Here is an 11,101-nt window from a genome sequence, read left to right as displayed (position 1 = left end):
CCCACCCCATTCCCTCCCCGGCCACGGCGCCACCTCCACCGTGACCAAAACGCTTTAATTCAATTTATGCAATCGCTGTTATTTTTAAATAGTCATTTTGTCTGCTCAGATGAGGGGCCTGAGTGCCTGCTGGGCTGGCCGTCCTCATCTCATGCGAGGGGAGGGGGGAAGGAAGCAGTAGTTGACTCCTAGATTGTTGGGAGTTCTTAGATAAGGTCGATTGGGCCTCTTATTGAAGGTGGTGACGCTCAGAGAAACTGTGCCTCCGTTTGATCATTTCGGGATGAGTCACTGGCGAGAGCAAAGAACCATAATAAGTCAAAATGGATGTCCGTATATCAATGATGCCGTATATTCAAATAATTCTTAAAAGACATCATTTCAACAATATCAAAGAAATTGATATTATAAATATGCTTTGAATGTATTCATAAATATATTTGATACGATGTGGGACAATATATGAAGACGAAATAGAGGCCGTATATAAATTATACAGGATATGAATTATTTTGAAAACAAATGATTTAAACAACAATGAATGAATACAGCACCAATTATAAACATGTGGCTGATTAATTACAAAAGACAACTATGAAAAAAAAGAAAAAAAAAGTCACACCAAACTTTACTATAGATTTAAATTTTATTTGAAATATATTGATGAATGATTGTCCGGAACAAGTCACAAATTAACTTATAAATAGTAATTGTTGATGGTTTATTTATGGCATCCGTCAAGACATAACCTTCCGTCTTTTTCCATTGTTCAAAATTCCTGCATCTGCCTCATCCAGATCATCACCAGCGTGTCATGGCTAATGCTAAAGTTGAATTTTTTTGCGTCATTTTCAAAATCGACTATTGAACATGCCTGCATGACACAAATTTACCCCGTGGGGCTCATTTTTTGATCTCAATAGCTATTTTCAGGACCAAAAATGCGACATTTACTCTTTCCAACTCGGAAAAACGGATAGAAAAGTGGAACAGTTTGAGTGTGACAGGCCATTGTACTTGCTAATGTCCCTTTCGCTGATTGCGTCCGTGCATTCAGGAATAGTTCGCTGCCCCTTGTCAAAGTCAAACACTTCCAGGATGAGCGGCGGCCGTAATGGACGCCCCGAGGACGAGCCCTTCCCAATATTGATCTGCAATTCAAGCATCACCCGCGCCCGATCTCCAGTTAATCGCTCGCCATCTGCGAAGGTGCTAAGATGCTACATTCTGCGGCTTTCAGATAACTGCCGCGTATTTTGCCAGCGCTCATTTTATTTCCCCCCCACCTCCCGTCTGGCCCCCTTTGACCTCTGCCTAACTTAAAGGTACATCTCGGGGGCATTTCATTTGGGCAGAGCGCCGCAGCTATCGGTGACAGAGGGAACTAATCCAGTCTTGCGCAGATTAAGAGTATTTGTGGAGCTGCGGCTGTGCTGGATGGAACAGAGGGGCTCTCGCTATCAGCTCTCCAGGCAGGCGAGCCCTCAGGCCAGCGCAGTCCTACAGGAGTCTTTGTACTCCCCCCACCCGACCACCCCCCCCCCTCCCAAAAAAGCCTCCACTTCCTCGCACTCGTCACTTTCTCTTCGCGTCTCGAGCACCCCTGCCCTTCTTCAATAGGCTGTCACATTTCCACTCTCTTCCATTTTTTCCCCCCCCACACACACACCGCTGCAGGTGCGAGGAAAAAGAAAAGCTGCAGATTTCATTGCAGGATTGTGTTTTCAATGTGTTAAGCCATGTTTTTCTTTTCGGTATGAAATACTCTTTCCTAAACACATTGCTGCAGGTTGTTAAAAAAAAAAGAAAAAAAAAAAGCTTTCACTCTAGAATTTTTAATAGCATTAATGCCTGTTTCTCTTTCAAGACCATTTGCTCTTCCCACCCCGAGCACCCGTAATCTTCTTCGTCACATTTCTTTGCTTTCTTTTCCACACACACACACACACACACACACACACACACACACACACACACACACACACACACGGCTACAGTTGCTCCAAAAAAAGCTCCAGATTTTCACTCCAGAATCGAATTTTGAACAGCCTTTCTTTTCAAGATCATTTTCTCTTCATATCTCGATCACCACTGGCCGCCTTCTTTAGGTCTTTGCATTTCCACTCTCCCTTGTTTTGTTTTTTTTTTCATATATTGGTGCAGCTGGGAGGAGAAGTTGCAGATTTCAATCCAGAATTGTCTGTTTAGCAGTGTTAATGCAAGTGTTTTTTAATTTTTTTTTAAATTTCAATATCATTTTCTCTTTCATCCCTGCCACCCTTCTTTTGGCCGTCGAATTTCCACTCTCCTATTTTTTTTTTTAAAAAACACACTGGTGGAGGTGTTTGGATGGGAACATATAGGATGTCACTGCAGAATTATTTGCTTCACAGTATTAATTAACCCTTTCAGGGACAGCGGCGACTACAGCGGACAGCCTATCATGTTATCAGGTTACAGGTTATCATTATTGGTGCATGAAACGGTTCATCAAAGTTTTCGATTCAATTTCACTTTCTCCATCGGTCTCGAGTACCCGCGCCTTTGCGTGCCTCCTCTCCTTCCTTTTTGAAACTCGCTGCTGCAGGTGTTCAAATGGGAAGAAAGGAAAACCGATTTCACTCTGGAATTGTATTTTAAACCCTATTTCTGCAAGTTTTCCATTTCAATATCTCTTTCTGTTCGCGTCTCGAATGCCAATGCTCTCCTCGACACATTTTCTCCCTCCCTTCTTTTATAGCTTGTCGATGCTGGAAAATGCTCCAGCTTCCACTCCATAAATCTGTTTTACATTACACAAATGCATGTCTTTCTTTTCAGTATCACATTCTATTCGCATCTCGGGCACTCCTGGCCTTCTATATTGCCCTTTTGCATTTCCGCTCTCCTTTTTATACACACACGCCGCTGCAGGTGTTTTATTGGGAGAAAAAGCTGCAGATTTCATTCCAGAATTCTATTGGAAATCGCGTTATTGCATGTCTTTCTTTTCAATGTCACTTTCTATTCGCGTCGCGAGCGCCCCTGCCCTCCTTGTATAGGCCTTCAAATTTCCACTCTCCCCTTTTTCACACACACCGCTGCAGGTGTCGGAATGGGTGGATATGCAGCAGATTTCACTCCGGAATTCACAGGTTTTTCATTTCAATATCACTTTCTTTTTGCGTCTCAAGGACCCATGCCCTCCTTCTGTTGCACTTTGCATTTGCACTCTCATGTTTTTTTTTTAAACACTAAATATCGAGGGATATTTAGTGTTTATGGTTTTCACATTTCCCCATTTCATTAAAACACACTGCTGCAGGTATGAGAACATGAGCAAATAACTGCAAATTCCACTTTAAATAGCATCATTGCACGTTTTTCATTTCAAAGTCACGTTTTATTCGTGCTCGGGCACCTCTGTCCTCCTTATATTTCCACTCTTCCATATTTTTGACACTCACTGCTGCAGGTGCTCAAAAAAAAAAAAATGTCTCGAGCACAATTGCCCTCTTTCTATGTACCTTTAAAACACACACTGCTGCAGAGGCGAAAAAAATTCAGACATCGCCCTAGAATTGTATTTGACAGGGTGTTCATGCGTGTCTTTATTTTGCGTTAATTTCCACTCGGCACAAGAATGCACACAAAGAAAAACTCGTCAAACATCTGCACAGACAAAAAAAAAAAAAAGCAACGTGACTGTTGCAGACATGAGAAGCGAGCTTTGAAAGGAGCTCTTTATGTTCCTCAAGTACGCTATTTATTTATCTGAAAGGATGCACATTGTATCAATTTACAATTCTCCGCAGGCTGCGGGGCTAACAACTTGAGAGAATTAATTACTTTTTTTGTTATTATTTTTAAAGTAATCTATCTGTAGAGAGGGGAGAGTGGGGGGGGGGGGGTTAGAGGGAACAGCCCGGAGCATTGTCCTTTAAACTAAAGTCCTGGCTCGCATTATCTCCCCAAGCAGCACTCGCACCAGCACCAACAACAAACGAGTGGCTGAGGAAGAGGAAGGAGATTGGGGCTGTGAATAAGTATGGCAAAAAAAAAAAAAAAAAAGAACAATAATATCTGGTTGTCATACTTTGGTGCAACTTTCATGCTAAAAATTTGGCACATAAACATATCAAGAAGTACACCATTGCTGAGAATTTTACTGAAATGTATGCCGAAAATCATTTTTATGAGGTGATTTTGCAACTCAGTCATTTGATCAATCTTTTTTTTTAAACCAATGTCTCCACATAAGAATTTTATGAGGACATTTCACAAAAAGTGGCACATTTCAAACAACACGTTCTCGAACTCTCAAAACATTTTGCCACAACTTCAGCCCACAACCCCCCTCAAAAATATTACTTTGAAGTTATGCTTTTAACTTGGATATGTTTCACAAAAGCACATCAACTACAAATGTAGCTATTATTATTGATGTCATTTGAACAAGACTTGACAAAAACAATCTGGTACAGTATTAATTATTTTGATGATGCCCTTTTGATGATGAACAAATGTAAGTCTTCCATTGTCATTGAATTGTTTTTCGTTTTAGTGGATTTGTTTCCAATCCCGATGTTGGTTCTTATTTACATACAGCATTTGGTGGATTAAGTGTTAATGTTGAGTTGAGCTGACTTAATTTCCGCTCAGTTTTAGTAAGATCGTTGCTCTCACTGTGATTTTTACAGAAAATGGGCTCCCAAATCATCACTGTGGAAAATATCACCACCACAAATATTTTTGCACGGATAAAATTTGCTTTTTCAAGTCACCAAAAAAAAAAAAAGCAGAATTCTGATGCTTTTTTACTGGAAATCTTGCTCAATTCTTGTTGGAGTATACCAACTAGTATTTTTTACCAAAAGTTCCTGAGGGTGCCATAAAAAAAAAAAGTGCTTATCTTTGCTGCTTCAGCAAAAAATAAAACGATTAAAGGCAAAATTTTTCTTCCTGAGAAGGACTGACGGCTCTGTCTGACCCATCCTGATCCACTAAAATAGCCAAAAAAAAAAGTGCAACGGCGGCCATTTCTGGAGATAAGGCATCCATTTTCTTTTGAAGAACTTTTATGAGCGTGAATATTAATTGCAGCGATTGTTGGCCATTGCGCTTCATCAGGAGAGCGATGCAATCGAGCTTCAATTAAAAGCTAAATTGGACTCTCCCTGCAGGACACTTTGTCAAAGCGTCTCCTGGACTCTTGCCGCTTGTGAATCTCTCTCTTCATGATGCGAGACAGCACGCGGGTGTAATGGCCCAACACATGGGAATGAACGCAGCAATTTGTGAGAACGCTTCAGCGTTCCGAAGGCTGTGATGAATCTAGTGAAGACTCGATTCCTCCTGTGTTAGCTCGCTGGCATATGTGTGTGTGCCGCGGCGGCCTCCGCGAGGGCCTAATTGGTTTAGCAGCTGAGGGGTCACAGGTCAGCGTAGCGTAGCCAAACTCAACATGAACCTGATGTTGAGAGGAAAGCCTGCTCGCTATGGGAGGGAAGCATGTGGGGATTATGAGTCTGTTTTTTTTTAAACTTCTTTTTTTTTTCGACCACTGCCATACAACCAGTGCCTGCTGTGTAATTTTGGATAATTCTTCTTGTAATTTATTGTCTTTTGGGTAGGATTGAGTGTTTTCAGCAATTTTTTAATAATTTGTTTTCTTAATTTTTTTGCTACATTTCCCGTTTGAGTTTTGTATGTGTAGATACAGTACGTTTGTGTATATATATTGTATGTGCATGTGCATGTGGAACCTTAGAAAGTTAATTGGTTCTGCGCCCGTTTTTAACTTCAAACATTCATGAATCGAGGGAATGTTTCCCATTGAAATGAATGGAAATGCAATGAATCCGTTCAAGCCCTCAAACTAAGTCATACTTAACCTTTTAATTTTTTAATTTTTTTTTTTACTAGTGAATGGTTTTAAATAAATATAATGCAATATATAAACCAGTGAAAACAAACCATAAGGTAATAAAAGACTTACAAAATATAACTTTTGTTGCTCATTAACTTGAACTAAAGAAGGACTAAAGCTCCTCCATTGAAAGTGTCTTCTTGTATAATAGTGTTTTTTCTATTTTATTTTTTTTTTAATTCCGGTTTCTTTTCTAATTCATTGGTTGATTTTGGCATACCAATCCAGGGAAACTTGTCTTTTTCCATACTAAGAACACTAGTACATCAGAAATATGCAAATGAAGGTAATTTTTCTTCGACAATTTTGTACATATCCTGAATTTTTCATAAAAAGGGACAACCACAATTTAAAAAAAAAAAAAACCCAACTGGTTCCTGTGTGTTCCCTGTTTTTTCCTCATTTTATGTATTTATTGATATTCATTTTTCAGTATGACCATTGAAGTTTAAAAATAGTACAATAATTAAAACAAACGTGATTTTTGTGTTGTTTTGATTTTGTAGTATTTTTACATTACATTAAATATTTTTCTTCTTTTTTTTTTACATTTTGCATATTTTTTTTTGTATTTATTTAGTAATATATCCAAACCACAATACATTTTTGTACAATCCAGCCTCTTTCCTTATGCCTCTTCAACAAGGTGCTTGAGAGTGGAGCACAACTGTCGGTAATCTCTCCCATTTGAACACATTCTGAGCGCTTCCTCTGGCGAATGTCACATGCTATTACAATAATCTAGAATATTGAATTGGAAGCTTTATGCAGTGGAAATAATGCGCACTCCGTCATATTGCAGGGCCGAGCCCTAACCTACAGAATCACTGGGCCTCTTCGACTCCGCGCAGGGATCTGAGGGGATCATTTACCAGTTCCAAACCCATTACTATTCATGAGACGACGGGCTCGGGGGCGAGGGATTAGAGACTCCCTCGGCGCTTGTTGTGCCGCCGGCTTCGGCTCGGGCCGTGGGATGGGGGCCGTCTGGCACGGGCCGCGGGTTTATTATCGCCCCCGGTCTCCGGTGTCCCTCAGCGGAACACTCGGTGCCAGCGCCAGCTAATGGAAACAGTCGCTCTTGTTCCCTCAACCCCCGTCGGGCCCCGACTCGTCCTGAAGAAAAAGATGGGCCTCTTCGTCCTTCTTTTGCTTAATTCCAAGTGGAACCGGTGCCTTTCGATAGGAATGTCCAGTGGGAAGTGATTGATCTGCCTTGCAATTGGCTGGTGACCAGTTCAGGGTATCCCCTGCCTCTTGCCCAAAGTCGGCTGGGATCGGCTCCAGCTCACCCTTGGTGAAAATGTTGTGTTGGTGTATCGGATCCAAACATAGCAAACATGCAAACATCCTCAAAGCTCAGTGTGTTGCCATAATTTTGAAAAATGAGTTCATATCAAATGTATTTTTTTTTTTTTGGCATGCCCGCAGGTGATGAGTATCCTAAGCAACGGGAGCGCGGTGCCCTCACAGCCGCAGCACGACTTCTCCATCTCGCCGCTGCACGGGAGCCTGGACGCTTCCAACCCCATCTCAGCCAGCTGCAGCCAGCGCTCGGACCCCATCAAGGGGGTGGACAGCCTGGCCTCCTCGCAGTCCTACTGCCCCCCCACCTACAGCGCCACCAGCTACAGCGTGGACCCCGTCGCCGCCGCCGCCGGCTACCAGTACAGCCAGTACGGCCAGAGTAAGCACTCTCCACCCACCCACCCACATTTCCTTTCTTACATTCTGCCTCGCTGGCCCGTGAAACCACTTCAAATAACCAAAATATCGAACAGGAACTTTAAATTAAAAAAGCAAATTTAAGTGGAATGCAAAAATACCAAGTATACTATTAAAATACAAAAGTTACAATAATAAACAAACAAAAAAACATTATACAAAAATAAATGATAAATGTGAGAGACCACCTTGACCTTTGCACCTTAGCCAGTGGAGGCCGAGACACATGCTCTTGATAAAGGACCCCCTCGCCCCTTCGCCCCCCCATCATGCCTTAGTCACATCCCTCTCCACTTGGATGGGAAAGCGCAAGAGGGCCACTTCAAAGAGCGGCACGCCCTCGGGGCCGCCATGTCCTCTTGCCCACCTTTTCCTCTCGCCTCCATCGCGCACACACGCACATTAGTACAGCCCGGAGGCAGGAAAGAGTTAGCTTTATTAGATTAGCATAATTGACTGATGCTGTCGCGGCCATTCACCAAGGTAAAAACCAAGCACGCCTCCCCGAGCGCCATTGGTTTGTATTTCCTTTCCAAGCTCTCTCCCGCCTCTCCGTGCATGCACATTGCATCACGGAGGCGTCACGTAGCGTCAAGCGGATGCAAGCTGATGGCGGGTTAATTAAGACGCTGATTGAGCGCAGTGGATGGCTAATGAATGGAAGGGGAGCCGCCGTCGGATGATGAAAATGATCGGCCGTGTGTGGAGTGTGGAGGGCATGAAATTGCAGATGCCAAGTGCAATGAAGACTGGCATGCACACTCGCGCGCTATAGTGAAGGCTGGTGGGGGGTGTAGGGTCGGTAGGGTGGGGGGGGTTGCTGAGTGACAGGACGGAGGCTCGACCAGGCTGCGCATGCTCCATGCCAGCGGCCTGCCAACATTTTTTTTAAAACAAAATATTTCTTTTCACATTAATCACTGAGAGTGAAGAGTGAATGTCACATGACCCGGATGACTAGCATACATGTCCGATCGGTCACTTGTCAATCACAGTACTGACATCATCCGCTCTTTGGAGAGACGTAGCCGCTTTGATTGGCCGGGAATGAAGTCTGCTGTGTTCACTCGGCACAAAACCCCCATTTCTATCGACACAAACCTATGAAAATGCCAAAAGAAGGTAAACTCAAACCTTGCGCACAGTTGGACTGCGTTTTGCCACAGACTTGATGTAAACTGGTCTTGAGAATAGGGTGCGTTCATATTTGTAAAAAAAAAAAAAAAAAAACAAAAAAAAAACAGTAAAACATGCATTGTTGAATAACTTTCAGTCCTAAAAAAAACCGCAATGACATTGTCCCAAATGTTTTTGATTTCCTCAGTCACCACACTGTGTGGGTGTATATCCCCCCCCCATGTGTGTCCATTTGACATAGTAAGTCTGTTTTCGATTTTGGTTGTTGCAAACGGCAATGGCCTGAAATGATGACGGAAGAATTACTGACGGTCTGACGTGCCCAAAAAAAGTTTTTAAAAAAAGTTAACCTAAAGAAAATTGGACTGCAATGTTACAGAATTAAAAAAAAAAGTCTTTTTCTTTAAATGTACAAAGTACGATAGTTTACAAAAGCTGTGACAAATTTAGTAAATCTACTAAAAATAAAATTATTTAAAAGAAGTTTACCTTTACAGTAATGAGGACAATGCATGTTGATGAGACAGATTTTAAAAAATTGCAACATTATAAAATTTTACAAAATAAAATCCTGAATGACAAGAAAAAATGTGCATAATTATGCAAAAAAGTAATATTAATATGACAAGATTGTTAAAAAAAATGGAAACATTTGATAGGATTGATACAAAATTTTAAATATTTTCACGACAATATTTCAAGTCAGCTCTAGTAGTGGCTCCAAAGCTAAGATTTCAGTTGCTCCTCCACTCTGCTCCACTGTGCCCCATCGTGTACTCAAAGAAGGTGGCTTGTTGTTGTGTTTGTTACAAGCTGCCGTGGACTACCTGGCCAAGAACGTGAGTTTGTCCACCCAGAGGAGGATGAAGCTGGGTGAGCACTCGGCCGTGTTGGGACTGCTGCAGGTGGAGACGGGTCAGGCTTATTGAAGCCCCCCCAAGCCCCCCGAGGACGGCACGCCACTCGACCAACACCTTGGAGCCACTTTGATGACTTTGATGTTGATAGTAGTTAACAATCTCATTTCAACTACTTTCTCTGCTTTTTTTTCATACTGTTAATATTATTGTTGCTGTATGAATGTTGTTAATATGATGTTCTTTGATTACACAAGGAGGAGGAGGATTGTTTCCCCCCCAACCCCCAAGCTCCATTTTTTTTCTTCTTTTTTGGGTGGGGGTGGGGTGGGGGGTTAATTGACCTTCCCGCTTTCATATCCATCATGACATTCCAAAAGCACTTGGCCACTCTGTGGGAAGTCTGGCTGGAGGGAATCTGCAGGGAATTTTAAGCAGTGTTTCGGCGGCCAATAGCCCCCCCCCCAACCTCCCCCCCAACCTCCATCCCATCCTTAGCTGCGTTCCATGGGGAAGGGGGGCTTTGTTTGGGGAAAAAGCAATTGGGGACATGAATGTATTTTGTTTGGAAATATGGAAGCCAGACCACATGACACTAAATCCCATCTGCCGTTGTTCAAGTAGATTAGATCACACCAATCTAAAATCAGGCACCTTCACTTGGCCCAGCAAAAGACATGCATTCCTTCCAAAACATTCCGAAAAACATCTCGAAAGCATTCCAACACTTTCCACTTTGAAAAGAGTCCACGAGAGAAACACGTCATCATTTTTATGACAACGAAGTCAACAAAAATAGTCGTCATTAAGGAGAATTCATTTGGACTACTGCCAGGGTAGAACCCTGAAGATATGGTTTTGCAAAAGTCAAGCTGTGATCACTGAAGTTACATTTTACAATAATTAAGGTGGAATAGTCAGAGAAAAGTTCAAGGATCATTTTGTGAGAATAAAGTTCTTCCGAAATAAAGTATAGCTGCAGGAGAAAATCAATCAAGTGTTAGATTTCAAAGAAAGATCAAATTGAACAAGAATTAATGTACACAAAAATATAACATAACAAATAATTTGCTTGGATGAAAAACAAAAGAGGTATTAGAATTCATGAGAAAAATGCTACAATTTGGGAACATAGCGAATTTATCCCGACAATTTTGGGGGGTAAAAATTAGAAATAATTCTCCATAAATTATTCCATCATATTTTTATCATGTTTGTTAACATCTAAGGAAAAAATGGTTAAATTTAGGACCATAGTCATAATTTTATGAAAATGAATTTTAAACATAATAAAAAAAATATGAGGGCAAAAAAAAAGTCGTAATTCCAAGAAAACGTTTACGTAAACATTGCAATTATATTTCCTTGAACTCTTCCAAATTTTTGGACTTGTGAAATTTGGAATTCTTGTGTTATGTTTTTCTTGTTACATTATGCTAATTAAAAAAAAACTCGACAAGAATGAAGATTTCTA

At 41.5% G+C, this 11,101-nt stretch overlaps 1 protein-coding gene across 2 annotated transcripts in view; it reads left to right on the top strand.

Annotated features, from left to right (window-relative positions):
• Window positions 1-10,848, top strand: part of pax7a (paired box 7a) — a 66,556-nt gene extending 55,708 nt beyond the window's left edge. For both annotated transcript variants that reach the window (XM_019892532.1, XM_019892531.1), the window contains exons 8-9: window positions 7,340-7,595; window positions 9,584-10,848. In XM_019892532.1, coding sequence (XP_019748091.1) covers window positions 7,340-7,595; window positions 9,584-9,699 — 372 coding nt within the window. In that variant the 3' untranslated portion in view covers window positions 9,700-10,848. The remainder of the gene's footprint in view (window positions 1-7,339; window positions 7,596-9,583) is intronic.
• The last annotated feature ends 253 nt before the right edge of the window (window positions 10,849-11,101 follow it).

Source organism: Hippocampus comes, unplaced genomic scaffold (genome assembly GCF_001891065.2).
Source record: "Hippocampus comes isolate QL1 unplaced genomic scaffold, H_comes_QL1_v1.1 scaffold137, whole genome shotgun sequence".
Classification (NCBI taxonomy): domain Eukaryota; kingdom Metazoa; phylum Chordata; class Actinopteri; order Syngnathiformes; family Syngnathidae; genus Hippocampus; species Hippocampus comes.
Note: the sequence above shows the minus strand (reverse complement) of the source record. Positions and strands in the feature narration are given on the sequence as shown.